Source organism: Tarenaya hassleriana, unplaced genomic scaffold, assembly GCF_000463585.1.
Source record: "Tarenaya hassleriana unplaced genomic scaffold, ASM46358v1 Cleome19, whole genome shotgun sequence".
In the NCBI taxonomy this organism is placed as follows: domain Eukaryota; kingdom Viridiplantae; phylum Streptophyta; class Magnoliopsida; order Brassicales; family Cleomaceae; genus Tarenaya; species Tarenaya hassleriana.
Genome location: NW_010965304.1, coordinates 477,476 through 503,525, shown reverse-complemented (window position 1 = coordinate 503,525; position 26,050 = coordinate 477,476). Strand labels below are relative to the sequence as shown.

The 26,050-nt window shown below is 38.8% G+C and overlaps 11 protein-coding genes across 17 annotated transcripts in view; 6 read left to right on the top strand and 5 right to left on the bottom strand.

The window, feature by feature from the left end:
- The first annotated feature begins 1,622 nt into the window (after window positions 1-1,622).
- On the top strand, window positions 1,623-3,836 carry LOC104810820 (zinc finger protein CONSTANS-LIKE 14-like). 2 transcript variants are annotated; one of them, XM_010537252.1, is made up of 3 exons: window positions 1,623-2,069; window positions 2,460-2,642; window positions 3,531-3,836. In XM_010537252.1, exons 1-3 carry the CDS (start codon window positions 1,680-1,682, stop codon window positions 3,663-3,665), a joined length of 708 nt encoding a protein of 235 aa, XP_010535554.1. In that variant the 5' UTR covers window positions 1,623-1,679; the 3' UTR covers window positions 3,666-3,836. The 2 variants fall into 2 exon arrangements, with proteins under 2 accessions (XP_010535554.1, XP_010535553.1); XM_010537251.1 differs by having other exon boundaries at window positions 3,520-3,836.
- Window positions 3,837-4,572: 736 nt separating this feature from the next.
- Window positions 4,573-6,805, top strand: LOC104810818 (ACT domain-containing protein ACR9-like). The gene is made up of 6 exons (XM_010537244.1): window positions 4,573-4,835; window positions 5,149-5,367; window positions 5,468-5,573; window positions 5,691-6,042; window positions 6,110-6,394; window positions 6,490-6,805. Exons 1-6 carry the CDS (start codon window positions 4,679-4,681, stop codon window positions 6,634-6,636), a joined length of 1,266 nt encoding a protein of 421 aa, XP_010535546.1. The 5' UTR covers window positions 4,573-4,678; the 3' UTR covers window positions 6,637-6,805.
- Window positions 6,806-7,081: 276 nt separating this feature from the next.
- On the top strand, window positions 7,082-11,045 carry LOC104810819. Of its 5 annotated transcripts, XM_010537250.2 has the most exons (12): window positions 7,085-7,411; window positions 7,937-8,021; window positions 8,316-8,512; window positions 8,680-8,762; window positions 9,008-9,053; window positions 9,421-9,477; window positions 9,560-9,614; window positions 9,683-9,783; window positions 9,883-9,946; window positions 10,021-10,154; window positions 10,475-10,592; window positions 10,696-10,787. In XM_010537250.2, exons 1-11 carry the CDS (start codon window positions 7,331-7,333, stop codon window positions 10,559-10,561), a joined length of 990 nt encoding a protein of 329 aa, XP_010535552.1. In that variant the 5' UTR covers window positions 7,085-7,330; the 3' UTR covers window positions 10,562-10,592; window positions 10,696-10,787. The 5 variants fall into 5 exon arrangements, with proteins under 5 accessions (XP_010535549.1, XP_010535552.1, XP_010535551.1 ...); XM_010537249.1 differs by lacking the exon at window positions 10,696-10,787 and having other exon boundaries at window positions 10,475-10,689; XM_010537248.2 differs by lacking the exon at window positions 10,475-10,592 and having other exon boundaries at window positions 7,093-7,411; window positions 10,696-11,045.
- A 445-nt stretch (window positions 11,046-11,490) lies between these two features.
- LOC104810817 (mitogen-activated protein kinase kinase kinase ANP1) lies at window positions 11,491-12,627 on the bottom strand. Its single transcript, XM_010537243.2, has one exon. It carries the CDS (start codon window positions 12,625-12,627, stop codon window positions 11,491-11,493), a length of 1,137 nt encoding a protein of 378 aa, XP_010535545.1.
- Window positions 12,628-15,605: 2,978 nt separating this feature from the next.
- On the bottom strand, window positions 15,606-16,382 carry LOC104810816 (histone H2B.11). The gene has a single exon (XM_010537242.1). It carries the CDS (start codon window positions 16,316-16,318, stop codon window positions 15,866-15,868), a length of 453 nt encoding a protein of 150 aa, XP_010535544.1. The 5' UTR covers window positions 16,319-16,382; the 3' UTR covers window positions 15,606-15,865.
- A 591-nt stretch (window positions 16,383-16,973) lies between these two features.
- On the bottom strand, window positions 16,974-18,657 carry LOC104810814 (actin-depolymerizing factor 4). Its single transcript, XM_010537241.2, has 3 exons — window positions 18,528-18,657; window positions 17,495-17,760; window positions 16,974-17,407 (listed from the first exon to the last, which is right to left on the bottom strand). The coding sequence occupies exons 1-3, from the start codon at window positions 18,528-18,530 to the stop codon at window positions 17,257-17,259; spliced, it is 420 nt and encodes a 139-aa protein (XP_010535543.1). The 5' UTR covers window positions 18,531-18,657; the 3' UTR covers window positions 16,974-17,256.
- Window positions 18,658-19,397: 740 nt separating this feature from the next.
- On the top strand, window positions 19,398-20,813 carry LOC104810812 (glycine-rich RNA-binding protein 2, mitochondrial). 2 transcript variants are annotated; one of them, XM_010537239.2, is made up of 5 exons: window positions 19,398-19,544; window positions 19,695-19,763; window positions 19,848-19,954; window positions 20,043-20,123; window positions 20,285-20,813. In XM_010537239.2, the coding sequence occupies exons 1-4, from the start codon at window positions 19,451-19,453 to the stop codon at window positions 20,088-20,090; spliced, it is 318 nt and encodes a 105-aa protein (XP_010535541.1). In that variant the 5' UTR covers window positions 19,398-19,450; the 3' UTR covers window positions 20,091-20,123; window positions 20,285-20,813. The 2 variants fall into 2 exon arrangements, with proteins under 2 accessions (XP_010535541.1, XP_010535540.1); XM_010537238.2 differs by lacking the exon at window positions 20,285-20,813 and having other exon boundaries at window positions 19,399-19,544; window positions 20,043-20,249.
- LOC104810813 (cold-inducible RNA-binding protein B) lies at window positions 20,075-21,265 on the bottom strand. Its single transcript, XM_010537240.1, has 4 exons — window positions 21,179-21,265; window positions 21,020-21,088; window positions 20,820-20,926; window positions 20,075-20,345 (listed from the first exon to the last, which is right to left on the bottom strand). The coding sequence occupies exons 1-4, from the start codon at window positions 21,213-21,215 to the stop codon at window positions 20,250-20,252; spliced, it is 309 nt and encodes a 102-aa protein (XP_010535542.1). The 5' UTR covers window positions 21,216-21,265; the 3' UTR covers window positions 20,075-20,249.
- A 32-nt stretch (window positions 21,266-21,297) lies between these two features.
- LOC104810811 (histone H2B.11-like) lies at window positions 21,298-22,010 on the bottom strand. Its single transcript, XM_010537237.2, has one exon. It carries the CDS (start codon window positions 21,928-21,930, stop codon window positions 21,496-21,498), a length of 435 nt encoding a protein of 144 aa, XP_010535539.1. The 5' UTR covers window positions 21,931-22,010; the 3' UTR covers window positions 21,298-21,495.
- A 269-nt stretch (window positions 22,011-22,279) lies between these two features.
- LOC104810810 (40S ribosomal protein S15a-1) lies at window positions 22,280-24,052 on the top strand. Its single transcript, XM_010537236.1, has 4 exons — window positions 22,280-22,386; window positions 22,995-23,128; window positions 23,262-23,422; window positions 23,766-24,052. The coding sequence occupies exons 2-4, from the start codon at window positions 22,996-22,998 to the stop codon at window positions 23,862-23,864; spliced, it is 393 nt and encodes a 130-aa protein (XP_010535538.1). The 5' UTR covers window positions 22,280-22,386; window position 22,995; the 3' UTR covers window positions 23,865-24,052.
- Window positions 24,053-24,586: 534 nt separating this feature from the next.
- LOC104810808 (ras-related protein RABE1c) overlaps window positions 24,587-26,050 on the top strand; it is a 2,379-nt gene continuing 915 nt past the window's right edge. Inside the window, exons 1-5 of the mRNA XM_010537233.2 lie at window positions 24,587-24,771; window positions 24,881-24,958; window positions 25,286-25,358; window positions 25,458-25,541; window positions 25,882-25,988. Coding sequence (XP_010535535.1) covers window positions 24,886-24,958; window positions 25,286-25,358; window positions 25,458-25,541; window positions 25,882-25,988 — 337 coding nt within the window. The 5' untranslated portion in view covers window positions 24,587-24,771; window positions 24,881-24,885. The remainder of the gene's footprint in view (window positions 24,772-24,880; window positions 24,959-25,285; window positions 25,359-25,457; window positions 25,542-25,881; window positions 25,989-26,050) is intronic.

The following is a 26,050-nucleotide window of genomic DNA, read 5'->3' as shown; positions in this document are numbered from 1 at the left end:
TAAGTTGTCTATTATTTATATATATATATATATATATATATATAATATTCTCAACTTCTATCATTTAATCAGTTTAAACAATTTATGAATTTAGTATCCCTTTTATGATCTTAGTATATTCGTATTAATCATATGTTGATCTACATTGGAACATTTAGATGATAAATTACATTTGTTTAAAGTTAAAAATAATTTGTCAACTTTTTTTTTGGAACATTTTTTTACAGTTGGAAAACATATAATGAAATGTCAATGTAAATTCCAAGAATCTCCTTAGACATTTGTTTAACTAATAAAGTTAAAAAAAAAAAACAGGTGGGATAATTAATAATAATATATGTATTTTAATCGTGTTTGATAATTTGCTTTTTCAGGAAATTATGAAGTTGCTTTGGCCCTTTAAAAGGGCAGTGAGTAGGTCGGTCTAATTATGCTGATTATAAACATAATCCCACTAATGGTATATAAATATATATATATAGTTTACTACATTTTTTTTACAAACAATAAAATACAAAGACGCACATATACATATACATATACATATACACACACACATATGTGTATATATATACATACACGTAGGGTGAGATATTATTATTGTGAATTAAAATATGATTAGCAATTAAGTAGATTTGTATGGTCGTCACATGGGTTTGCGTGAAATATTGCTTTTAACCATCTTTTTGTCTCTCCTACGAAATGAGCTACATGCCCAAGTGGTGTGTCTCTTTTAATTTTTTTTTCAAGTTTTTATTTTCTAAATTTGTTTATTATTTTAAAACTTCTAGATGGAAATTTTATTATAATAGATAAACCATATTTAGATGTTTAAATTTATTAAAATTTGATTTTAATTTGGACCAATAGAACAAACCTTTTAATTTGATAAAATAAAGTTTTATCATAATCTTCCACTCATTCAATTTATATTAAAGATTTGTATATATATATATATATATCACTTTAATCATACGAATTTTAATGTCCACCATTTTTATCTCATTTGAAATCCGAAAAATCATGTGTGAAACGTACCATTAGTTTCAGAAAACGAAAATATTGGGAAAACAAAATATACAATTCTAATTTCTAATATAGTTCATCAATAGTATTGTTCTTTTGGAAGGTAATAAATTACAATTATTTGTTTCTAATTTTTTGGTTTCTTTTTTCACCGAAATAAAATCAGAAATAGACAAATTATCAGATGATCCAAATTTGATCCGAACTCATATTGGAATAAATGTTGACTAAATCTAAAAAATTTGGGCACATGAGTAAGTCAAATTAGGTTCGTATAACAAAAAAATAATATGTAGAAATTGGGATTTAAATTCCAAATTTTTATTTTACGATATTCGCAAATTTCTGAATAAATCAATGTTGAGAGAAGGAAATCTAATCATGGGTGGAACCAACTCTCAAATAAATTTGTACCAAATAATTTGGAAGGGAGTGTAAAATGAAATGATTCACTATGAGCCGGACGAAGAAGTCAACGGAAAGTTGACCGATGACGACTGTCCACGTCAGCATCCAATTCTGTCTCCTCCCCCCACCCCGTGTTTAAATAGAACCGAGCCAGTTCGGTTCTTATTCACATACACACACTACACTACTAATCATTCACGCAACACAAACACACACACATATATATATACAGAAAGAATATTGCCATGTGTGGACACGTCAGCGCCGCCGTAGCATCCGAGAGGTGCCCATGCGTCGTCGGATGTTCCGGAGACGTCGTCTTTCCTCCGCCGCCGCAGGAACAGTTCCCCCCACTGCAACTTCTGCTGAACTACCACGAGCTGATGATCGACACCTCCACCGCCGAGTTCGATCTCACCGGTGAATCAGCGAAGTTTTACTGTTTTTCCGGCGGTTCAGTGAGCGGCTGCGACTCGCCGAGCTCGCTCGGGAGCGGCGGAGAAGGGAAGCAGAGTGCTGCGAGGCATACGAGTGTGAATAGCAACGATGGGTATCTCAGTAATTTCATATCGGCCCATGGGCCCACTTTTGATTCTGGGCCTATCAGACGGGCCCATAGCGCCGGAGACGTGCACGTGAGTCCCACTCTTTGTATATATTTGAAATAATAAAATAGAATAATAAATCTATTTTTCTAGACCGGGAATATAAAAACCATGTTCGGTATTTTAATATATATTTTTTGGGTAACCGGTTATATTGGACCAAAGTTCAGATTAATCTCAGAGTCGGGAGTAAATTATATGATTGAAATTATGTTTTTCATCCCAACTTGAGACTCGAATTCGGGATGGTATAGAGACGTTTTGCATCTGCGTTTCACCGGTTGAACTACTCAAATTGGATTTTAATATATTTTTTAATAAATAGATTCCATTAACAGTGAAAGCTAAGTCTAACCATAGAATATGTTTCAATATAGATGGATGGACCGTTTGATACATGATGATTAAATGGATACGCAGAGAGTGAATAAGAAGGGACAGCAGCAACAGGGGAGGAGAGGGGAGAGTGAGCTGTGGAGTGAGAGCAACGCAATCATACAGGGAATGAACAGAACGGCTAAGTACAGCCCCGAGGAGAAGAAGGAGAGGATTGAGAGGTACAGGAGCAAGAGGAATCTCAGGAATTTCAACAAGAGGATCAAGGTATAATGCATATATACAAATATATATATATATATATAATCCACATATACATATATATGCATGAGAATATATATATATATATATATATATATATATATATATATGAAAACATGAAACACTGACATGTTGAGGTTATATCAAACAGCAGCATGCACATATATATATATACACGTACATATATATATGAATTGAAAGGGAGATCAGGTCAAGGTCCATTAAAGAACGAAGTGGCATATGATAGAAGTATCCCACCAGTAAGGCTTGTAACGTCCATAGTCTAATCAAACATAATATATATATATATAAGTCACTTTCAGACACAAACCAAACCAGTTGCTTATCGTTCCTATTTCGGTCGAATATGGTCTCCTTGTGAAAATAATATATATATATATATATATATATATATATATATATATATATGTATAGTATATAAATAAAATCATTTGTAGCGTATCTAATGATTTAAATGCAATATAGATAAAAAGAAATTTCGAATCAAACTAAAACTTCACATAAAAATAAAAATAAAATGAATTAATTTTTTCCCAAATGCCCAGACTCGATATATTAATATTACAGACCCTAATTTTCTCTCAAACAAAACATTTATCAATTTTGGTCTCTGTGCTTGTGAGTGTGTAGTTGTTGGGTCACGTCCAACTTTTTAGAAATGGGTCATAGGAATCTTTTGAGATTGACAACTCAAAGCTCAAATGTGACTTTGGGTCCTTTTTCCAATTTTGCACTTTGGTCATACACACGCATATATATATATATATATATATATATATGTAACAGTCAGTTTTCATGTGGGTGTGATAAAGTCACCATCTTTATGACAAAATAATGAGAATGGAAACGTGGGTGCGAGGAGTATGAGTGCAGGAAGACACTGGCGGAGGGCAGGGCAAGAGTCAGGGGGAGGTTTGCGAGGAATTGCGACGAGACCGGAGACAAGATCGTCGATGTCTTCGTTCAAGATTCGGACACTTCTTCCGCCGCTTGGGCCTCTTTTCTTGATTCTTTCCTCTCCTGAGAAAATCGGTCTCCCTGTGTGTGTCGTTTGTTAACCCTCGTCGTTTCCATCTCACTACTCATATGCAAGTTTTCCTGTGATTTCTTTTGTAAATAAATAATAAAAGTATTGTTATTGTTATTATTATTATTAGGACATGCTATGTATTGAATTCATGTGAATTTTGGCCAATCGGCAACCTTTTGTACATAAATGATTACCCAAAAAATGGATTTTATTCTCTAACGATTAATGAATAGTATATATCTAGATAAAATAACCTAAAACTTAAAAAAAAGATATGAATTTATAAATAGAATTCGATATTAAATCAATCCCAACAAAATAAAGATTAATTTATATATTATGTTTTTGTTAATTTTTAAAATTATTTAAAATTTAATTTCTATTTCAATATTTCCGTCCTTCTCCTCTTCCCTCCCTCTTGGTATCAAACCAGAGAATTTAATCACATTAAAAAAAATAAAAATAAAACATAGAACCCAAAGAACCAAGAATCTTGTTTTTATCCATCTTATTTCTCTAACCATATATTTTCATTCAACCAGATCATTCCTAGCCAACCTCTAGTGAGTACATTATATTATATAATATAAAACTTTGTAAAAACACGAAGAAGAATATATATTTGAAAAGAGATATAAATTTATTATATAGTAATGTGTATTGTAAATTCAATTGATTTTTCTATATCTCCTCCTCATTATCTATATATATATACACAACATTCATATAACACATGGGGACAACGCCACGTGGCATCATCGAGAATGTACTCGGCGCCCGCTTACTGTCGTCGTCGTAGATTCCGGGTTAGTGCCACGTGTCGTCACAGGAGCTGGCGATGGGCAATTTGGTATCTAATTTTAAAATTGATCGTCAACTCTGTAGAAAATAGGAGACACTATCTCTGGAATCTACAGCGGGAGAGGTGGCGATAGGAGAAGCGAAGGCCAGCTCCGCCTTGAAATTGGACGGAATACCGCTGTATTCCGGGATGGGAATGACGGAGAGCGACGACGCCGTCGTGATACAGAAGGGGAAGAAGGCCGGAGAGCCGCACGTTATCACCGTCAATTGTCCGGATAAGACTGGTCTCGGCTGCGATATCTGCAGAATCATCCTTGATTTCGGCCTCTACATCACCAAAGGAGGTACGGATTTTCCCTGCTACGAGTTTTGTATTGGAAAAACTGAGATTTGTCGCCTATTGTAATGCAATTTCGCAGCATCGATCTATTTGGAGGTTTATTGGTGATTTGCCTTCCTTGTGATAGAGTTTGGAATAGATAACCAGCTTATGAGAACAAAGGTTTACTGGTAGAGAACTTGTGGAATTTTTTTTTTCTGGTTGTGTATTTGGTGAATGTGCAGATTGTTTGCCGTGCTCAATGTTTAGGGTTTTAGGTTTTCATTGGTGAATGATTCTAATCTGATCCTGTTTCTTTGTTTGTTTTCTGGGTGTAGATGTCACAACTGATGGACTTTGGTGTTACGTCGTGTTGTGGGTGGTTCCTCATTCCAATTCTCTCGTTATAAGATGGTCCAACTTGAAGAACCAACTTCTCTCTGTTTGCCCCTCGTGTTCAAGTTCCTTCTTGTTGAATTTGATGCCTCCTCGTCCCAGGTCAACACCTGTTTACTTGTTGAAGTTCTTCTGTCTTGATCGAAAGGGACTTCTACATGGTAATAATTACCTCTCCTCGTGAGTGATTGCTTGCTGACATTAGTCTTAAGCGTATGTTCATTCACTGATTTGAATATCTCTGAAAATTCTGGTGTTCAGATGTTACTCAAGTACTGTGTGAGCTTGAGCTCACAATTCAAACTGTTAAAGTGACAACAACACCAGATGGGAGAGTTCTGGACCTTTTCTTCATTACAGACAACAAGTGAGTTCTTATATGTATATATTGTCTTTACCTATCCATTGTCTTCTAAAGATTTGTGTCTAATGTAAGTTTGGTGATTTTGGCCAATCTTTGTCTGCTATCTCGCGTATGTTTCAGGGATCTTTTACAAACGAAAGGACGACAAGACGAGACACTAGAGCAGTTGCATTCAGTTTTAGGAGAATCATGTATCAGTTGTGAGCTCCAGTTGGCGGGTCCTGAGTACGAGTGTCATCAGAATATTCCATCCCTTTCTCCAACAGTGGCCGAAGAGTTGTTTAGGTCTGAACTATCTGATGAAGAAGCCCGTACACAGGCTCTTAGTCCTGATATGACGAAGCTGAAAAATTCTATTGTCACTGTTGACAACTCGTTAAGCCCAACTCACACATTGCTCCAAATATGCTGTGTTGATCACAAAGGCCTTCTCTATGACGTATTACGACCTCTAAAAGACCGTGACATTAAGGTATATAAACTTGATTTTCAGTTTTCTCTGCAGGATCAAAAGCTCAACTTTGTGTACTACCCTGCAGATATGTTATGGCCGTTTCTCGCCTCAATCTCAAGGCTACCGGGATCTTGACCTATTTATTCAGCTGATAGATGGGAAAAAGATTGTGGATCCCGACAAGCAGAGGATTCTATGTTCACGGCTGAGGGCTGAAATGCTTCACCCATTGCGTGTTACTATCACAAACCGAGGACCAGATACTGAACTTCTGGTTGCAAACCCGGTCGAGCTATCCGGTAAAGGCAGACCAAGAGTTTTCTATGATGTCACTCTTTCACTGAAAATGCTAGGAATCTGCATTTTCTCGGTAAGAAGCAAATCTAACCTACAAGATGCAACAAAATGTGTTACTTTTAATCAGCTACTCAGAGTATGAAACCGTGTGTTCTTGTTTCATCACAGGCTGAAATAGGAAGGTACTCGGCCTGTGACCGGGAATGGGAAGTGTACAGATTTCTTCTGGACGAGAATTGTCCCTTTCAGCTCAGTAATAATGGTGCTAGGAGTCAGGTTGTTGATAGAGTGAGAAGGATTTTAATGGGTTGGTGAATTACTTCTGGTCATCTTATACATATTTTTCTGAAGATCCCGAACCGAGTATATATATATATATGTATATATGGATGGCTTTGATCATAAGATCATGTTCAAGTTGATGTCCTGTTTCTGTTCAGTTTGCTGCGATTGCCTTAACACCATAGTTGGTGCCTTGGTTTGATTTTTTGTGAATGTTTGTTTGGGGGGTTTATTGATCGATAAGAAAATAACGGGTTCTTTTTTGAGTTGTATCTATAATGCGGGCAGGGTTCGGTAATTGTGGCGTGAAGAGTGGGTCGATAACTGATGATTTTTTTGGATAAGGGTTTTTTTGTTAACAAAAATGGATAATGGGTAGGGATGTAAACACCACGTGTCCAAAGTCAAAAGGACACGTGGCCTCTCTGGTGCCACGACGCCGTTTCGTATTCCTCCATCTTCTTCTCCTTCGTCTTCTTCACCTTTTTGACTCGATAACGCAGCAGAAGCAAAGCATTTATTTTCCTTTACTTTGGATCCATTAATTAATTGATTAATTTTTTATTGAAAAAATCAAAATTGATGAACGGATAAACGAGTTCGCGTATAATTGAAGGACCGATTTCTCTAGAGCGTTACAGTGAGATCAATCAATGGAGTTTCTGGTTCTGAATTAGGGTTTATTCAGAGAACGCATGCGTTGTTGAGTTTCAGGAGCTTGAGAAAAATGGAGAAAGCTCCTTCGACGTCGCGCAGCTATGCTTATATGGAAGCTCTATCGCAAGAGATAAAGAAGAAGCTTGCACGGGTTAGCTCTTCACTTTTCTTTTTCTTTTTCTACCTCTAGCGGTTCTTGGATTTTGCGTCTTTGCCTGAGATCGTGGAGTTTCCGATCATGTAATCTGTTCTGTTGGTGAGAAATTGCGACCAGTAACCGCGGCTGGATTGTCACGTGGGAAGTGCGTTGGAATTACGAGCGGGAGTTTTGAATTTTGTGCACGAAATCGTGGTTTTCGGTGATATTGTATGATTGAATGTTGGGAAAATGTTTGGGAAACCGGAAAGATGATGAATGAGTTTCGAGGATTCGGGATATTACCAATTAAGAACAGTTAATCGATGTTTTAATTGGAAATGCAATCGTCGTGTTCTGCATTAGATCAAAGCTCTGCAATCTGATTACTGGTAGTTTGGCCTTCTGTCCTTTCTCACCCCCTGTATCAAGAACTTTTTATGCTCTAGATGTTTTTGGGTGTCAATGATTGGATTCATGGATTTTCCCTTCTGGAATTGGAGTACATTGATTGATTTTGGATATCTGATTATTTTCTAGGCACTTGCTTCTTCAACACAGAGACGCAAATTGTTGCAGGATCTATTTGCTGACATAGCTCTAGAAGTCGATGAACGTGCCAAAGGTAAACTTTTGGTCTCATATTGATTTAAGTTTAACAGGAGCCTGATATTATTTAGTGTGTGTGTTCAGTTATTTAGCGTTTTAGTTACGATGTCGGTTAATGGTCAAGAAAATAATGTGAATTTAGTAGCGGCACTCAACATAAGGATAGTTCTAGTGGTTGATAAAGTTATGGGGACTGAGCTTTAAAATTTACTTCAACCAGAGCTTACCTGTAAGTTTCCAGTTGAATGACTATCATTATGATGAGTTTTTTTAACCAATGACACTAAGTTAGTGCTTGAACTGGAAGCAGATGCTATCCTTTGCAGGGGCGAGGATGGAATATCTTCTGTTGAGGCAGATGCTGATGGCCCATTATGTTTCTTCGATGTCCTTGCTGATTACTATGTGAAGGTGCCCGAAAGTGGAAAAGATATACTCGAGTCGATGTTGCAGCTTTGGAGCCAGTCGTTTGCATCGCACATTTTCTATCTGCTGTTCCATAAATGGGTATTACAATCTTTCAGTAACTATCTGAAATATGCTTGCAGTCCCAAAATCTCCCTTGCCTTGTCTGCACTCCTCAGTCTTTTGCCTCCTACATTTTACTTGTTGGATTTTCTTTTTTATCATGGTTTTGGTGAGTCGCCCCTCTAATGTTCTATATTTTTCTCCAGTTGTTTGAGGTTCAGCTCGACAATCAAGAAATACTCCTGCGCTATTCTTCTGCTCTTGTCCAGGGAGCAGCAAGTGTATTCTGGTAAATTCCTTGGACTTCAGAGTATTAGATGATAAAACTTAATATGCTTTCATCTAGTTTGGATTGTATGGCTGAGTTTTAGATTCGCACAAGCACCAGGTCTTTATGTTAGGGGCATGACCTAGTTTGGCAAATGATTTGTGGGGAACTGTTGTTATGGTCTTTACAAGTCTTTCTTGGGTCAATTGACGTGCTCCGGATTGTGAGGGTAACATGTATTTACCTCAATTCATTTTCAATCACAGGATTGACATCCAGACAAATGCATGGCGTTTCCAAACTCTCTTTCGGGTAACTCTTTTTCTAAGAAATGCCATTTTCTTTAGCTTTCTTTTTCTGGATCCTTATGTTTTTGGTAACTCTTAAGTTGTTGCTCGTTTCCCATGAAATATAACAAAGTTGGTAACAATGCTGCACAAACCTATATACTTTTCCTTCACTGTGTGAATGTAAAATAACTGCATGCAATGTTCACAACTGTGTGATTGTGATAGTACATATCATAAGCTGTTTTATGTCTCTGCCTTGTGCTATGCCTGCTTGGATATAGGCAAGAAGTTTTGTATTTCGTCCTTCTGTTGGATTTCCACCAACGTATGTTCTACATCATCACATAAAATTTTCATCCGACTAACATGTTCCTCTTGAGTTCTGGCAGTATCTCCTTGAGAAAGTTGCTTTGGAGCCTTCCCGACTCAACAAAATTCCCATTCAGGTGAGCAGTTCTTTTGCATCGTCTGAATCTTCTGCTACTATCACCGAGTGTTGGAAGTTAACTCTGGCATGGTTAATTTCAGGCTCAGAGGGATCTGTATTTCTTGCTCTCAAGGTTCATTTTATTTTACAATTCAGGTGGTCAACTGTTCTTAAAACATCTTGGAGCCGAAAAGTTCTCGTTCCCTGACAGTTTCAATTTGCAGTTGACAAACTTGAGAGTTTCTTGGGGCACTTTCCTGAGTTTCCAAATACTTTCTTGGTTGGAGGGCCAGCAGATTTTTTTGTTATCGAACTCGCTGACCAGGTATAAAGGCAACTGAGATATGGTTGTTTTATCTCTAGAAAGAATATGACAGTTATCTTTTTATTATTACACATATACTGTGGTTCTTCTTCTGGGCAGCTGCAAAAGTTAAAGGTGGAGCCGGTGCTGCTACATTATCTCTCTCAGATGAAGGTTCTTCGTGGTATATTTACCTGAATTTCATGACAGGAATATGATTTGTTGACTCAAAACATAAACATATTGTAAAATCTGCAGGTATGGAACTGAGATTGACGACAAGTACGAGGTTGAAAACATGTTTGTACAGCTTTGCCTCCCCTGGAGGTCCGATGTACCCCACGAGAGCTGTTCGTCATGCAGCATGGGCTACATTGGATTCTCTTTATCCTGTGAGTGTGTTCTTATTAAAAAAGCATCTTTGGCCACACACACACACACACACAGATAGATATGCCTTTGAAGTTCACCTAAATTCCATCTTACAGTATTATCCATGTCGCCTACAGTTGGTCTCTGTCCTCTGTCTAGCATTTGCTGATGCGTCCTTTCTTTTAGTAGGTTGGGCAAAAGAAACATGAACATCGGGTACCTAACATTATATATTATATATAAAGATGACATAGAAAGGCAATGTGAGCTAAGGAAAATCCAATTATCGGATCCAAGTACACTTCTGATATGTGTTTCAAAAAACATCGGAATTTTGTAGTTAAACTTGGATACGGTAACTGATGGATATCCAAAATTATCTTGGTACCCCGTTATTTGGGCACCCGACCAAAAGGGATCTAAGTAATTCTCGTGAGACTTGAGACATTCGGATTCAGGTAAACCCAAAACCTTGGGTACCCGATCTGTGCTCAGGCGCTCTCTGTCTTTCGGTATGTTTATATATGAGGGATAAAATATAGTAACGAGCGGATGTGGCAGGTGGGGCGACACCCGAGGCATGTGATAAGCCTGTTTTTCCGGTTGTTGTACCCTTGGTGCTGGCCTTCCTCGTGCTGGAACTTTGTTGTTTCCAGCATTAAGTCGGTGTTTCATTCGCTTTTCCATGTTATATTTCCGCGGTCGGAAGAAGCCAAGTCAGTGCTGAACTAATCATACTACTACTTTGTGTTCTTCCGTTGCAACTTGCAAGACCTTTGAATGCCAAAATGTATATATCCTTCTCAGCTATGTGGGAATATCTTTCCAAGTTTTTGTTATTTTCTTTAGAGGATGTACTTTTTTTCTTTTATCTATATTATGACCAAAACAATGAGGCATCATTTTTTTTTCCTGTGCTTGTTACTATATATGTGTATATATATATATATTAGAACATACCCAAGTGACAGAGATGCAGTGGCTAACCACCATTGCTGTTCATATCCATAAATTTTTTTTGTATAGAGTGATGAATATCTTTTAGGGTTTAGTGGTTTGTCTTCTTCATCATCCACTCTTCTCTCCTTGGTTTTCTTTTCTTGTTTTGAAGATCTCTCTATTGGATCTTGAGATTGGTCTGCCCCTTAATCTGTAAAAAGGAATGTATTTGCAATCGAATACGATCTGCTCAACCTCTTTTATACAATTTGTTTAGTTTGAAATTAACATCCCAACTATATTTCGTGAATCGATTACAATTTCGACTCATCTCCTACAATTGTTCAAATCCCTCTTCCTCAAAAAATAAGGGACTGAAAGAATAACAACTTCGATATACGCCGATGGAATTCTACGCTACGCTGGATGATCATGGCGACTTCGGCTGAAGAAGAAAGGGTGTGGCTGATGAAGAAACGGGTGTGCCAGCAAAGCATCTGTGGTCCATCTCAGATCAGGATCTCGGACCAAACACTTCTCCAAGAAATCTCTGGCCTTGTCCGAAACCGATTCCGGTATGACCGGGATTTCGTCCGAATTGGCGATCATACGCATCAACTCGTCCCGGTTTATACGGGCATTCTCTTCTCCCCACGCGTGCGAACCGGTTAGCATCTCCAAGACCGTGCAGCCGAATGCCCAAACATCAGCTCCGTAGTCCAAATCTCCTCCCGTCACCAGCTCCGGCGACATGTACATGGCGGTGCCTCTCGGGTAACCGTTGTCTTCGTCATACTCCACCGTGTCTTTCTCCACGGCTAACCCGAAATCGGCGATCTTGGCGACGAACCAGTCCCGTCTGATCCACTCTACTTGCGGAACAAGCAAGATGTTGGCCGGTTTGATATCGCAGTGGATGATCCGACGGCAGTGGATGTCGTTCAGACCCCTGAGTATATCTGTGGCTAAAAGCTTGACGTGGCTCTCTCTGATACCTTCAGGTTGGGTTCTGATTAAATCTTTGAGGCTCCGACCAGAACAGAACTCGAGCATGATGTTGTAATGTTTCTCGCCTGTTTCGGAATCGGTCGTGATCTCGTCGCCGAGGAAGGAGACGACGAAGGGAGAGCAAAGTAAGCTCAGAATGCGTGACTCGTCCATGAGTGTCGAAGCGCGTGACATCTCCGCCGTTTTCACGGCCATCTTGTTGCCGTTATCTCTGACGGCGAGGTAAACGGAGCCGAAACTGCCTTGTCCGAGGAACTGGGAGCGTACCCACGAAGCGCCGTCGTCGGAGTTTCTGGGCTTCGTCGGTCGGTTCTTCGCCGTCTTCTTGGTCTTGGTGGGGCCCATGAAGTAGCGCCTGCGTTCCATCATGGCCTTCCACTTGGCGTCGCGTTCGATTTTCTTCTTCTTGGTGGGGCCCATGAAGTGGCGTCTGCGCTCCATCATGGCCATCCACTTGGCGTCGTGTTTGATTTTCTTCGGGGGATCGAGAGATCCCAAGCTACCAGACGGGGAATCAAGCGTTGACGAAGATGGCGATTTCTTCATCCTTCTTCTCCTCCGCTCTCTCAGTTAGGGTTTTTGGCGTGAAGAGAATAGATTTGTTTCACCTCTCAGATGTATATGTATATATATATATACTTTGTGGTTTGTCACTCGAGGTTTTTCCGTCATTTAGGAGTTCTTCAGATAAAAATTCTTACATTTTCCTTTTCCTTTTTAAAAAAAATGATTTAAACATTTTTTTAAAACTATGATTTAGACATTCCTTTTCTCTTCGATGAAAAAAGGAAACAAAAATAGTTACACCCGATTAATATAATAATAACTAAATAGGCGATGATTAAATATTCAGAAATTATATCGACTCATTCATAATTTTAGTAGTAAAGATCATACCAAAAAATTAGTAGTAAAGATTTGTATCGAATTCGATCGTTTTACTGATATTAATTATAGGTTTATATATGCATACAAAAAAATAGATTCGTAATTTTCAGATTTTTTTTACTACGTACATATGTATAAGATTTTTTTTTTAAAATCCCCGTAAATATTAATAACATATTCATAAGATATTGATTCCTGCACCTATTATATCTTTTATTAATAATCTGCACAAGATTACGATAATGTGATATAACCTATAATTTTTATGGATAATACACATTTACATATCAATTCTCCTTTTTTTGTACTTTTTCCCTAGATTTGTTTTTTCACATTTTTTACAATTGGTGGTTTTAACGGGTTTTCTCTAATAACATAATCTTTATTATATTCTATTTTTTTCTGCGAACATGTTACGTTTTATCTATTGTAGTCTTCGTTCCGAAAGTAACACTTTTCATTTTTTTTTTACAATTCATACATTTCCGTCGTTTTTTAGGTACTGTTTTTCTTCATATCTAACGTAAGAATAACAAAGCGACAATTAATGTTGAAAACAAAGGTTAAACACTCTATTTTTTTTTTTTTTATAACAAAATCCTTGAAAACGTAAACTTTCTATTTCTCTCCGAGCTTTATTACTTTGTCTGACCACTGCAGGGGTTTAGTATTGACAGGTTCAAAAAAAAAAATTATTAAAACCCCCAAAATTTGACATATGCAGAGACCCAGTGGAGAGGTGGGCTAAAATTTTTAAAATCTGCCAAAAGGACTCCTAATTTTGGACCCCAATGGAGGAAGAAGACTGTTATTAGATACTCACCCTACAAACCTGACAATAAGACAGTAATCAGGACCAAGCATCGAGAGATCAGACCTTGACATCCTATAATTCATTCACAGTTCATTGCTCTACCATTTTATTAACTGCGACCAAAAAAATATCATATATATATATATATGTGTGTGTGTGTGTGTATACACAGAGTACAAAATGGACAATTGGTCATCGGTATTTCATGTATGCAAAAAAAACGCCAGAGAACCACCAAAAGGGCACAAAACCTAATAACAAACATAGATCTTTTAGTCCTATAAACCCACAAAATAACAATACTTAATCCGCTAAAAAGCATGTCTACAATCAATCAGGCAGTTATCGTGATGTTGGATCACATATACCTAATAGAAGGGTCGGATATCGTAAGAAAAAAAATGTGAACTTTGTGATCGCCTAAGACCAAATCAGCATACCAACCAAAAGACAGCAAGACTACAAAAGGAAGGCAAGAAGAAGACAGTACAACGTTAACAGTAATATAACAATTCAACATGGGATATAACGGGCTCACCTCATCTCCACGGCCTAAAGGCTACATTCCCAGTGACTGATTAGTGCCTATCACCTCTCTCTGATTTGAAACCTGAGAAGAGTTACAAACAACAAAAAATACGAATCAGATAACCTTAACACAAAGGAATAAGGGCCAAGCAGAGGCCAAACCTCGACATCAGGATCCATGATAAGTGCTCTACCACCTAGCTGCAACCACTCAGTTAAAATAAGACAACCTAAATATCATATACATGGACAAAAGGCAAATTGATCATCAGATACTGATCCTAATGTGTATAAAAAACAATAGAGAACAAAAGATTTCAACACAAAAGAGAGAATATGATGAAGAACAATACGATAAAGGTTCTCTGATCTTAATGAGAAAATCACATTCTTCACAATAAATCGGAGAAATTTTGAAGAAAAGAAACAATACGGTAAAGGAATTAGGGCAGAGTAGAGAGTGAGAGACCAAACTGTGACGTGACATCTTGATCCATTGTTAAGTGTTCTACCACCTCGCTGCAACCATTCACTCCTAATGTAACAACCTAAATATCATGTACACGGACAAAGGGAACCAGCAACTAAGACAATCGAACAACTACAGATTCTAACAGCCATGAAACCACGAAGCAAATGATCAAGAAAACTGAGAATTGCATCAGGGTTACCAAGAAAATACATCCCATACTCACACAAAGCTCCTGCTAAATCATACAGAGCAACAAATCCTGAAAAATTTAAGAGGATCACTAACAAAGAAAATATCAATCCTAGTATACGGACCAAAAACAAATGCCACATTAACGAGGGCATAACATTTCAAACAATCAGAAGGTTCAAAGGAAACCAAGCACAACTGCAACTATAATACACCACGTGATCTTTAGATAGATTTAACAAGATTGCCAAAAATAGCCATCAATTCTTGCATACGCAAATCTTATGTAGAGAGGCCTACTTTTCAAAAGTGCAAAAGGACTCCTAAATCTGGAAAATTGGAGGAAGAAGACGACTACTAGATACTCACCTCTGTCTGATTCAAAACCTGAGAAGATTTACAAACGAAAAAAATACGAATCAGAGAACCTTAAGGCAAAGGATTAATAGCCAAGCAGAGACCATACCTCGACATCAGGAACCATGGTTATTTGCTCTATCACCTAGCTGCAACCACTCGGTCAAAATAAGACAACCTAAATATCATATACATGGCCAAAAGGCAAATTGATCATCAGATACTGATCCTAATGTGTATAAAAAACGACAGAGAACTAAAGATGTCAACACAAAAGAGAAATCAATAGTAGTGTACTGAACTGTAAACAGAATGACAGACATTTTGACAAAGGATCCATTGGAGAGCTCACATAATCAACAGAGAAGAGAGAATTGAACCTCAGCTTACATAACGACAGGAGTAATTACAGCACAAAAAACTGGGAAACAAAAACTAACATAGAAATTTAACAAACGATCTCTAACTGTTATCCAGTTCTCCAAACTTTCAAAATCCAATGTAGCAGCCGGATTTAGAAAACCCTAGTTAACAGTTCAGGAGCTAGTAAATTTGGTTACGGCCTTCGTCCCTTCAGAAACAGCATGTTTCGCCAGTTCACCAGGAAGAACAAGTCTGACGGCGGTCTGAATCTCGCGGGATGTGATTGTAGGTTTCTTATTGTACCTCGCGAGCTTCGAAGCTTCCTGAGCGAGTTTCTCGAAGATATCGTTGATGAAGCTGTTCATGATCCCCATAGCCTTGCTTGAGATTCCGATGTCGGGATGAACCTGCTTCAAGACCTTGAAGATGTAGATCTTGTAGGTCTCGACACTCTTCTTCTTCATTTTCTTCTTCCTATCGCCGCCTGCACCGGCCTCCTTTGGAAGCTTTTTCCCAGCCTTCGGCTTCTTCTCTGCCGGAGCTTTCTCGGCCTTTGGCTTCTCCTCCGCCGGTTTCTTCTCAGCGGGTTTCTTCTCGGCGGGTTTCTTCTCTGCCTTCGGCGCCATGGATATTTTCTCTCTCTCGACTTGTTTCGGTTAACAAAATCAAGACCTAAAAAGTTTCCAAAGGAATGAGTACTCACATCACCGGTGTTCTGATTTTATATATTCCCAAGATTTGATATAATTGGATAATGCTGAGAGACAAGGATCGATGACGTGTCATTTCTCACCGTTAGTCCCCGATTAGAGATCGACGGTCGATAAGTAATCATAAGGGTGACAAACAAAGTATACACGTGGCTCATTCCTAATGGTCGAAAGCGCGTGAATAATTCCCATTCCCGCTCCCACCATTTTAAACAAGGTCCATATTATAATGGACAGCCTGGATTGGAAAACCTGAAGCCCAATACTAATAACGCTTTGGACATCTCTGAATGGTCTTTTGTTCAAGAACGTGACGTTTCTTTTTTTTTTTCCCTCTAAACTCACTCCGTATATTCACGAATTTTTTTTTCGAATGATTCACTCGTAAAATCCTTTGCATCCATTCCCAAAACCCACCCTTTTGAATTCGGTTACAGTTATATCTTATTCGATTTCGATCAAGAGATATTCAGTTATGAACCAAATCGAACAACAGCTTGTTTCGTACGTTGTCCGAAACTTGGACCGTGACAGCAAGAACTGGACAAGCACTAATACGATCTATACGGAGGAAGATAATGTACCAAAACATTCATCATTGGTAGTTTGAAAAGGAAAACACAAGGCAAAGGTTCACTCCTTTTCATTGTTTTGGTTAGCGAAACACGAAAAAGGCAAACGACGCAACGCTGTAACGAACGAAAACATTTGGAGACAATACCGATAGAATGAAGTTCGTTAGGTTCATACCGTCACCAGGAAACTGTAAAGATATTTCATGCCAGGAATAGTAGAGTAGAATATCGGGTGGGGGGGGGGAAGAAACTTATTCAAGCGGAGGATCATTCGGGTTTTCAGTTGACACGGCTTTTGAAGACATCGAGACCCATCTCGGTCGGGTCAGTGGCTTGAAGCTCTACTTGAATTCCGTCGAGCTCCCTCTTGAATCTGTCCTTTGAGCTTGCATATATCATCTTGCTTCTCACCCTTGCCGTATCCGGAGACCTTGTAAAATTTGTACAATTTCAATCACTATCAAAGATTGTGGACGTTTTTTCACAGCAGGGTTTTAGCAAAGACAGTGTTAAATACCATGCGATGAAGAAAATCTTGCTCTTCTGGCAGTTTTCTGCTGTGACAAAGTCAAAATCGAAAATGGCGTATCGGCATTCATTTGCAGGGAGGCTAGCTGTGAAATCCTCGTAGGTTTGGGCTGGTTCCCCGACTTTCTCTACAATCACTTGTTTCTGCTGCTCCTCAATCTTGTAAACTATGAAACGGTATGTCCGTTTCGCCTTCAGTTCCAAAAACCTCAGTTTGCAATCATCATGCACAGCCATTCCCGACGCTGCGTTTGCCTGAAAGGAAAAGATCAAGCAAAGAGCAGATGTTACACAGATGTGTATACATAGAAGAAGAACACTAAGATGCCATCTCTCTCGAAAGACTTCCACCCACATTCAAGATTTTGTGAATTCAACAACAATTTTCAAACCATGGATCACACATTTGGGGAAAAATGGCATTTCAGATCTTAACCGATAATCTCAACAGATCGACTGGATATAAATATCTCGAACAACTTGGAGAAGCAAACAGAACAATGTTGAACCCGACAGATATGGAACAGCACAGATTGGTCACAAGGAAGTCGTATGGTCAGCATTCAAACAACAGCAATACAAAATCCAACAGAACAGAGATGTTAGAATGCATCTGAGAACTGAGAAATCTCAGATTTCGACCAACAAGGAGCCGATGGATCAAATAACTAAACTGCACTGAGACACTGTTCACGTATTAGTGGGAAATCACATGAGATTTCTGGATTAATTAACGCAAAGCACAACAAACCTCGACGTCTCTACAGATTTCGATCGTAGATCAGTTCCACCGATCACACACACACAAAACCCCAAATTTCTAAGCAAAAGCCAAATCCATCTCCAGATCCAACGAAGAAAACAACGAGCTAAAATCGAAATCCGAACAATCGAGATCCATACAAAGCAGAATCGAATGTAACTCAAAATCGTGAGAGTACACTTCAAATCGAATAACTGGAAACAGAGAAGACGAGAGAGAGAGAGAGAGAGAGAGAGAGAGAGAGAGAGAGAGAGATCACCATGGCTGAACCAAACTAGTTCGTGAGAAATTTCTTGCTGAGACGAAGAAGAAGATATTTCTTCGGGCAGCGAATATCGACGGAGAATATGGAGAATCTTTTTCTTCTCGGTTTCTTTTCTCCTTCTTTCTTAAGCTTAACTTGGAAGATATAGTCAGAATATATACATACATATATATATGTATGTATATGTTGGAACTTATTTCATATTATTTCTGTTCATACAAACTCTTTAATTTAAAATTTAATTGAGTGAGATCTGCAATAATGATAAAAAAGTTATTTAAATAATATATGAATTTCTAATATATAATTTAAGCTCCAATTTGGACATATATCAAAGTTGATAGATGTTTGAAATTTCTTACCATCATTATTGGTTCCTACATGAAATAATTTTTAATTTATCTGTTGAATATTTGCATGCTAACTGTTTGAAAACAAGTTTCACCACTTAATATATGAAAAATATTTCATAGATTTTTTTTTTTGGAAATTAGTTTATTCCCATTTTAGCACACAACCATCTAGTTAGATCGCCAACGCAAATTGACAAATTACATTTTAAATAAATACATAATTACTAATTAGGATGTGATTTTTACATAACAAACGATTAAAAAAAAAGGAAATTCAAATGAAAGGTGGCTCTCTCGCCTTTTCAGCTCTACAATCATCATTATAGCGGTGATGGGAGCCAGCGGAGAGGAGCTGTGATCATCGAATCAAAGAAAGACACGTGGCATATCGGTATCCTTCCTTCGCCTCATCCACGTGGCAAAAAATTGAAGCCCAATGACAAGATGAAAAGGCCATAACTGGCCCAAATATAAAATATTAATAGGCCCATTGTTTAATTATTATTATTATTATTAATTGCAATACCAATTTGATGGTCGACCAAGTGATCTTCCTTCGGTGAAATGTCGGCGGCTACAGGTGTTTCTCGTATTGTACGAGCAACACCATTCCGAATGGTTTCTGTCCGTGGATCTTGCTCCAAGTTATTTCTCGGAGGTTCTCTCTCTCATCCCAATTTGTACATGGGCTTTCGATTTCCATGAACATACCAAATAAAGCTTTGTAGCCAGAGGATGAGGAAAATGCCTTCAAAGTGTTCGATCGAATGCTCAACAGAAGGATGATAACTTGTTGGGATTTTCGCAGGGCTTTGTTATGACACGAACGAACCCGTCCTCAAGGATGCATTTCAGAAGTACGGAGAAGTCATTGAAGGTAAGAAAAGATCTCACACGATCTCTGAAATCTCTTGCAGATCAAATCTTTTGGCGGCTGTGTGAGTGGTAATTGAAAGTGCAGTTAAAGTGATATGCGATCATGTGAGCGGGAAATCAAAAGGTTACGGCTTTGTACGATTCCATTCAGAAGAAGCGGCCGCCAAAGCCCTTGCATCCATGAACAATCAGGTTCTGTCTGAAAAATCCTGACTGAAACACTATCAATGCTTTGATTATTATGCTGACGGACCCTTTTGCTTTTCCTTTCTTTTGATAGCTACTCGACGGTAGAAACATCCGCTTAGAATATGCACGCAAAGGATGATCATTTTGTCTGCTCAAAGATGAAACCAGTAAGGTAATGAAATCCAAAAACAGGGCATAGCATTGTCTCTCAGATCCTATACATTGTACGCAACTCAACTACTTTGATCCAATCTATGTGGAAGTTTAGGAACAGAATGTGATCTTATCTGTGCCTGAATTACTTGCCACCCTCTACTTTGCCATCCTTGATAGAATCTGATCCGGGGCCTCCACTCTTTGCTGCTTCAACGAAAATTAATCGGCTATCGACAATCTGGGAAGAAAAGAAAAGGATCAGAGACAGATATAGTTCATGTTTAAAGGAGCTCAAAACTGCCATGGACACCGTTTGCTTTTTCTCATGCATATGATGTGATTACTGTCACACCCTCTTACTCTTAACAGAAATTATGTCTGATCCACTAAAACATATCTCTAGTTTTGTTGTTTGTCACATAAGAGCGTAGTAAACAATCTACAAAGTTACTTCGAAGTCTATAGCCGTGAATCATCACAGAATCATCAACGAGAATACTGCAAGAGAAACTCAACCTAAGAGACAAGGAAAATGGTTCATCTGCAGGAACCCATATCAGCTACAACCTACTTAAGAATCATAACTGACCCTGGTTCGAATTCGATGAAGATAAATACCAATATCACAACCCAAGATTGAATACTCATTCACGAACACAATACTGTAACACAGGCAGAAGACTAGACAGATGGTAGGATTGATGGAGTTTACACTGCCATTCAAGGCTTTCAATGCCTTTTGTGCATCATTCTCCGACTCAAACGCCACAAAGCCGAATCCTTTCGGCCTCCCCGTTTGTGGGTCCCTAACAAGACGAGCTACAACACGCAGATATTCAATACAAATTCAGAGAAACCCAAATCAAAGAATCGACAGCGACAGATAAACAAGTTGAAAGGCGTCGACCTTACCATCTTTTACAGCACCGAAACGTGAAAACAGCTGCTTCAGCGATCTCTCTGTGGTGTAAAAAGACAGTCCTGCAAGAAACCGAGCAAAGAGAAATCTGAGGAACCATGAATCTGAGGGGAAAAAAACTCAAACTGGAAACGAGAAAAAGATCATCTTACTGCTAACGAAGAGCTCAGTTGCGAGCCTCTTTGCCATCAAATGCAACACGGAACAGCAGGAGACTGAGTCGAAAAACCTAGAAATGAGAGCATCATTTTATACCCAAAAAACGACGACGTATCTAAACCCGACCAGAAATATCTGAAAATCGGGCTGTTTTCATAAGGAAGTTTCATAGATACATCGAAGTTGGAGACGTGAAATACATGAGAAATTTCGGGATTCGATTTTCAAAAACAAGTACCCGGATCGCCCTAAACCTAGCTTACTACACAGCAACATCACCATATATCGACTGAAACCAGACGGGTACAATTCACGAGCTGGTGAATTTCGTCACGGCCTTGGTCCCCTCAGAAACAGCATGTTTCGCCAGCTCTCCGGGAAGAACAAGCCTGACGGCTGTCTGAATCTCGCGGGAAGTAATCGTGGGCTTCTTGTTGTACCTCGCGAGCCTTGAAGCCTCCTGAGCGAGCTTCTCGAAGATGTCGTTGATGAAGCTGTTCATTATTCCCATGGCCTTGCTCGAGATTCCGATGTCTGGATGGACCTGCTTCAGCACCTTGAAGATGTAGATCTTGTACGTCTCCGTGCTCTTCTTTTTCATCTTCCTCTTCTTTTCGCCGCTGGCTACGGCCTCCTTCGGCAGCTTCTTCCCAGCCTTCGGCTTCTTCTCCGCCGGAGATTTCTCGGCCTTCTTCTCCTCCGCCGGTTTCTTCTCCGCCGGCTTCTTCTCCGCCTTTGGAGCCATTGTTGTCAGACTAGAAAATCACGATTTCAAAGACTGAGAAAAGGAAATACACTTGAACGTCGACTTATACGCTCCCCACCTTAACTGATATATATATATGATAACGAATCAGATATCCATTGGCTGTGTGGCTTTTCACGCGGATAGATGACGTGGAAGTTTTAAACCTGTTGATTTATATATTATCGACGGTTGAAATGTATGAAGAGGCCCAGTAACGACGGCCCATAATAGTACCAAAATACGTATATTGCCTTTAGGCCCAAATATGCTTCGGCCTAGCACCTTTCGAGCCCAACTATATTTAGGCCCAATTATACGATATTTGATATCATATAATTTCAAAATGGGCCGATGAAAGCAAAACCCTAATTGGCGCAAGACTTCTACTGCTTCCTCAACTTTGCTAGGAGGTGAGCCAGAGAGACGCTGGAGCGGCAGCTTCTTCGGTTCCAGGTTAGAAAATCCAGAGAAACCTTGATTTATTTTCGAATTCTATGTTATTCTACTCTGTTTATGTTCGAATATGATATGAATCTGCGCGGAGATTGCTGTTTCTCTAGGAAAAGTCGCTGTTTAGGAGGTTGTGTTTGTTTTTTGTTATGGGTTTTTATGTTGTCTGTGATATCGGTTTTGATTGTCATGATCGGAAATAGCAAGACAATTTACAAAAATAGTAATCCATGATGGAAACCTTTGTATTATTGTTATGATTTTGATTGTTTCTTAGCGTTGATTGTTTGCGGATTCAGTGAATCGTTTCAATGCCGATGCCAACATATGAAGCTCATCGAAATGTATAAACTCTTGCTTTTCTGTATTTGTATGGCATCGTATACATCTTCGATAGACGTTAATGTGCTTTTTATCCGTATTTTACTCAAAGAACTTGGTACATTATATGGTTTGACTGGGTTTGTTTTGTCTTTTGGTTAAGTATAGTTATATACATACTCTAGAGAGATGTAATTATTAATGGTCGCGTTATAAATCTGTGTTCTTTTTCCAAGTTCCAATGGGAATGGATTTGTTGTTTATCGGTTTCAGTTTTCATTTTCTTTCAGGATGGTGAGAATCAGTGTACTGAATGATGCTCTTAAGAGCATGTACAATGCGGAGAAGAGGGGGAAGAGACAAGTCATGATAAGGCCTTCTTCTAAAGTGATCGTCAAGTTTCTTCTTGTCATGCAAAAGCACGGTAATGTTATACGTTCTATCTATCTGTTTCCATTTTCTTTTGTTTTTTTTCTCCCTGGGTAATTTCAAGTCCGATAATGATCATGACGATGCTTGTTCTATTCTCGGTCCTCTGGCTTTGTGATTGTTTGCAGGCTACATCGGCGAGTTTGAGTATGTTGATGATCACAGGGCCGGTAAGATTGTCGTTGAACTAAATGGAAGGCTAAACAAGTGTGGAGTCATCAGTCCTCGATTTGATGTCGGTGTGAAGGAGATTGAAGGTTGGACCGCTCGTCTCCTTCCTTCCCGGCAGGTTAGCCTCGAAAGTAACTCTTGACTTTTACGTCAGTCATCTTTTGTGTGATCACTGCCAACTGGAATCATCCATAGATTCTCAATTAAGTTTCAAACTAGCATATGGTTATTAATTACCATTATCTTGTAGAATGACAAGTGTAGATTGATATTCACTCTGTCCTACTATACATGCACACATAAGGGTTGAACGAAACTCGGGTTACATTGTTGATTGCATAGTAACGATATTGAATGAATGTAAATGCATGTTCATATACATACAGTATGGTTTTGTTGAAATAAACTAGGGTTATGTTGTTGATTGCATGGTAACGGTGTTGAAATGAATGTATACGCAGTTTGGTTACATCGTTCTGACAACCTCGGCGGGCATAATGGACCACGAAGAAGCGAGGAGAAAGAACGTCGGAGGGAAGGTCCTCGGGTTCTTCTACTGAAAAAGCCGATACTCTGTCTGCTCGTTGTATTCTTCTTATCCCTTTTTTTTTCGCAGGGAGGGTTTGGTTGAAGCCTCACTCTCGGAAAGTAATGCCATTTTGTTTGTTTTTGAATGATTGATTATTACCATTTTTCAATTTAGACAGACAATTTCAATTCAGTGATCCATCTCCGTTTTTATCTTTTATTCAGTTTGAGTGTGTTATTGAGAAATGGTAACTGCAGAAACTCCTCCGAAGTCATGTAATATATTTACCTATTCTAGTATCTATGTGACAACATGTTTGACTATAGCAACGTAGCTTAGTAATATTCATATGTTAAAAACATAGCCTAGTTTTATTGGACACAGAGGATTTGTTTTATTATTGTTTTGATTGGGTAATATTTAATATACTTAGTTACTTCGATGTTGATAATTTATTAGGGGTGTCAAAACGATCCGAGCCAAATGAGCCGAGCTGGCTCGTTTGACACCCTATAATTTATCTTAGTATTTATTATTTATTATAATTATACTTTGGTTTGTGCTACGACGATTTTGATGCCAGGTCATCTCCCCAAATGATCCGCCCCCGACCATTTGTCCCATTTACCCAATAAGAGCTCTCCACGTGTCATGCCTTCGTTGGTCCATCTAACGGCTTTTGGATTTAACGGCCCATAAGGCTTTCTTCTTCTGGGCCCTGCTCTATTAGACTCTCTCTCTCTCTCTCTCTCTCTCTCTCTCTCTCTCTCTTTCTAACGTGCGCCGAAGGTGATTTCATGCACGCGGAGTGAACAGGCAGATGAGCAGAAGGAAACAGAGAGGGAGCTAAAATAGGGAGTGGCGCATTTTAGCCATCCAACGTATCCTTCGCCCCCGCGCTTCGATTACCACGGCTCTTCTCTGCTTCGTTTGATCCGGTACGTGTTCTTCGTGATCTTCACCATTCGTGGTGGTTTCCTTCGTTTTGATCTATTTCGTTTCTATGAACAAAAATTATTTGGTTTGAACTCTGATTTCTCCTTTTAGATTCCATGGCTGCTCCTCCTGCTAGGGCTAGAGCCGATTACGATTATCTTATCAAGCTTCTCTTGATCGGAGATAGCGGTACGTGATCTGACGCGTCAATGCTGAATCTATTATATTTTGCTTTATGCTTTTGATGTGTTGGTATCAGTCTCTAAATGCCTGAGTACTTATCCTCCATCGAACCGATCTAGATACTGCAATGGCGCTTACATCTTGATTTATGTTCAATGCTCGGAGGGTGATTTGGTGTCTAGTTGTAATCAATTTTGCGTGGCTGATTCTTCAAATTAATCAAAATGCTCAACCATCACGAGTCTCTGATTTTTCTTTCAATCAACGTTGAGATTGTTTCTATGATATATTCAGATTTCTGTTAACTTGTTGTACGAACGATCCCTCTTGCAGGTGTGGGTAAAAGTTGCCTTCTTTTGCGTTTCTCTGATGGCTCCTTCACCACTAGCTTCATTACCACCATTGGGTTTGAATTCCTTCAGCCATGTAGAAGCTAAACACCATGGTGTCTGTTCCTCTTTATACTAGAAATCTGAGAGTCTATTCGTTTCGTTTTTTGGTTCAGTATTGATTTTAAGATAAGAACTATTGAACTTGATGGCAAACGCATCAAGCTCCAGATTTGGGACACAGCTGGTCAAGAGCGCATGTACAATGCGGAGAAGAGGGGGAAGAGACAAGTCGTTTAGATTACATGGTATGACGTGATGGAGTGAAAATGATTACCAGAGACATCGGAGATAGAGACTGTTCTACAACTCTAGATGGTGATGAACAGCTCTAGACAAGTTTAAGAGTCACACTGGTAGATCATACTACTTAGTCTACTATCTATTTTGAATGGGCTGAACCGTACTTGTCAAATTTTCCAAAAAGCATCTGATCCTGATATACAGCTGATACCTGTGGGAGATATATGCATGTGGTGTTTATGGGCTGTTACATCAGTTTAAATTGAGGGTCTCCTTTGTCTCAACACTAGGTTGAAGAATTTCTCCTCAACTCCTCTTTTCTTTTACATTTTACACAGCTTATTACCGTGGGGCAATGGGCATTTTGCTGGTGTATGATGTCACAGACGAATCATCTTTCAACAGTAAATTTTCTTCCATCGCGTCTTTCACATATGAGTTTATATAGATGCTTCGCTGAAATGAT